Raw genomic sequence first — 3272 nt, forward strand, 5'->3', positions numbered from 1 at the left:
ATGTTAGGCAATCACAAACCCCACCGGAAACTCTCGGCTGGGCTCCCCAGGGACAGGGCGCCCCCCCCGCTCCCCGCCCCCATCCGCTGCCATCTCCCGGAGTGCCCGGAGTTAATATCTTCCCAGCCACCCGCCGCTTCTTTCCTCTCTCCAGCAATTTTTATATTTTATTAAGTGTCTCTTCCTTTTTCTTTTTTCTTTCTTTTTCTCTTCTTTTCCTTTTTCTTTTTTTCTTTTCTTTTTGGCATTGCTTTGCAGATGTTGGGATGAGAGTCGGAGCTGAATACCAAGCCCGGATCCCTGAATTTGATCCAGGTAGATATATTTGCTTAGGCAAAATCCTGTCTCCCCTTTGCTGGGATTGGTTTAGGGTGGAAGGGGTAGAGGACGGGCGGGGTAGGGGTCCGAGTGTGCGGTTGGGAGGTGATGCGGGGCTGGGATGGGCAGGTATCTCTGGCGGGAGGCTGTCAAGCTTGGCAGGGCTGTGACACAGGGCGTGTGGGCAGATGTGTGCATTGCAAGGTTAACATGGTTCCTTTGGAGGCCACTTGCTCGCTGGTGGCATCGCCCTTCTGCCCCCGGAGCCCGGGGCGATGTAGGGGAGAGCAGAGGGAGCTGGCCCTCGGCGGATTAGGGGTCCGCGACTGGGGGAGGAGCGGCTGCGGGACCGCGGGCTGGAGGAGAGGCTGGCAGTGCGGGCTGTGTGTGGAAGAACCATGCCAATGTCAATTGCCATTCCACCGGCCGGGGGAGCCGAGGGCCGCGCTCCACGAGGGCGCCTAATGCCTGGACTGCTGTCACCGGCCGAAGCCCAAAGCGAGCCCTGCCCGACCCGCGCGCACCCGGGATTTTATTTTTTCTTTCTTTTTGGCTAGGTGGTGTAGCTTTGCTCGCGACAGCTCTGCGGAGTGTAGGAGCCGAGGAGAGAAAGGGATGGGGGAAGGGGTGGGGAGAAGCCAGAGGCACACACCTCGCTCGCGAGCCAGCCCTAGGAAGTCAGACCACAGGACAGTGGCGGCAGCTGCCAAGGAGACATTTTCTCCCGGAGCAGCCAGGTTCCAGCGGCCTCTGCCAACCCAGCTTGCGGGCTCCCTGTCTACTTTTCTCCAAACAGGCTCCCTGGCGGTCACGGGATTTCAGCCTGGACGGGGATTGGGCGAGAGTTCCGCATATGGAGGCGCCCTTGCTGGAGCCTCTCGGAGTGGAGCGTGTTTCCTTCTCCCCACCCCACCCAGACCCTCTTCAGTTCAGCCTTTGGACAGACTTTGAAGGGGCTGGGTTTCTTCTTCTTTTGGTCAGTTTTTATGCCCATTGCCTGCGCATAATAACGTTGCGTCAGTATCAGACTCTTGAATTCTGTATTAGATATTAATGGGATTTACTTGTATTTTCTTGGGGAAAATAGCACGTTTATTTGATTATAGGGTATGGATGGGTATTTCATTTCGCCTCTGCCTGTTATGGCAATTCAAAATGGTATTTACCAACCAGTTAAAGAGTATTAGGTAGTAAAACTCCTGTTCCAAGGGAGGGAGTAAAATCAATGAGTGTTAAGAGGATTGTCAGTGCAGGCTATTTTTCAATAGGTTAAAACAGCCACACAAGAGTTCTCACTAGATCTGGTTGCTTTCTAGTGACATTGCGGTTAATACATTTTAATCAGAAGCTATCATTGTGTGTACTGGTGGGCTTCAAATAATTTAAAATGTTTTGTGAAACTAATTTTCATGTAGCTAGAATGTGAGTAGCACTTTCACATTACTGTGCTGCTCAGGTTTTAGCTTGACATTTAGAAAGAACATGGTTTGACTTAAGATAGACTAAATTCAGTTCCCAGCTCTATTATCTTTGTGCTCTGAGCAAGTCACTAGCCTTCTCTGAGCCTCAGTTTCCCTAGCTGTACAATAGAAGAAATTAAAAATACTTAATGGAATTCTCACTAAGAATACAAGACTGGGCAGTTATTTAGAAAAGGCTAAATTTCATAATTAAGAATGATTCTGCATACATGAGTTCTTTTCTGATTTGGGGCTTTCATTGGGACTTGGCTTTGGTTGGAATCGATAAACCTTTTCCAAATTAGAACTCAACAGCCAGGATTATTTCATAGGTTAATAAATATACTTATCTTTTTGTCCCATTAGTTAGGTTTACATTTCATAGACAGCTATAAGGGTCTTGTCTTGAAATGCCAGACTTAATGCTGAAACAAGTTTATGCATGTCATGGCCTGATCACTGTAAAGCATTTTTGTTTCTTAATAGGCTAAATACTGGAACAAATTTCAAAATTGAAAAGTAATTCATTAGAAGTGCAGAATACTTCTTAGGTGGTTTCACATGGCTACTATTTGGATTATCCAGTTTACTTAATAATCATATTTTGCTTGTTTTGAACCTAAGAATATTTGTGGGGGAAAAAGTCACTGAAATATTACTGTATTTTAAAATTATATTTTTAACTTATTTACTCAGACTATAATTGATATTCTTTATTAGAGTAAAGATAAATGTCATTATGTAAATTCACCTATTCATTTTTCTTTCCAATCTTCTGCAGAAGAATACTAAACCGGAGGACAACTAAAACTAGTTACTGTTTAACCTTAGGTCGTTTGGCTCTTACACACAAGACCCTTAATCAACTTGTGTATAGTTTTTGTTTTTTTGTTTGTTTTTTTTTTTTGCTGTTATGGGCAAATCTTGTTAAGCATATGTAGATTATCAATTATTAGACACTTTTTACAAGGAAATACTGAACCTTTATGCCATTCAACATAGTACCTACCATTGTTTTATTTTATTCTGAGTGTTATACTGTTGCGTGAAGTATTTACTTCACATCAATATAATTGGGTGAAAATTTAAATGTATTTCCCTAGAAAAGATAAGAGATTTATTAATGATAGAAGTTGAGATATAGTCAGCTCTTCTCACTCCTTTTCTCTTTTTCATACCTTTATCTTTAGCCTCATAAATCACTCTATAGAGATTGTTCATCCACGGCCATCCAAGTCATCTGGAAGAAAAATTCCTTGGGTGCCAAGATTATTATGATCAGTATGTAGAAAAATTAAAAGAGACTTTTTTTGTGGAAGATATTTTTATTAGAGGAGTTGTTAGTGATGATAGGAATTAAACAGAAAGAATACATTACTGACATTTAGAAACAGAAGAATTGTGATTTAAATTAGAATTAATGAAGTTAGAAGATTTTAGAAATAGTTTAGTTAATGTACCATTGCTAAGAATGCCTTTATAAAAATTTACTTA

General features: G+C 42.7%; 1 protein-coding gene across 3 annotated transcripts in view; it reads left to right on the forward strand.

Moving 5' to 3' along the window:
* The first annotated feature begins 82 nt into the window (after positions 1–82).
* RCOR3 (REST corepressor 3) overlaps positions 83–3272 on the forward strand; it is a 49315-nt gene continuing 46125 nt past the window's right edge. For 2 of the 3 annotated variants that reach the window (XM_011364487.2, XM_011364490.2), the window contains exon 1: positions 83–315. In XM_011364487.2, coding sequence (XP_011362789.1) covers positions 267–315 — 49 coding nt within the window. In that variant the 5' untranslated portion in view covers positions 83–266. The remainder of the gene's footprint in view (positions 316–3272) is intronic. The other variant, XM_011364488.2, reaches the window with a different exon arrangement.

Source organism: Pteropus vampyrus, unplaced genomic scaffold (genome assembly GCF_000151845.1).
Source record: "Pteropus vampyrus isolate Shadow unplaced genomic scaffold, Pvam_2.0 Scaffold98, whole genome shotgun sequence".
NCBI classification, from domain to species: Eukaryota; Metazoa; Chordata; class Mammalia; order Chiroptera; family Pteropodidae; genus Pteropus; species Pteropus vampyrus.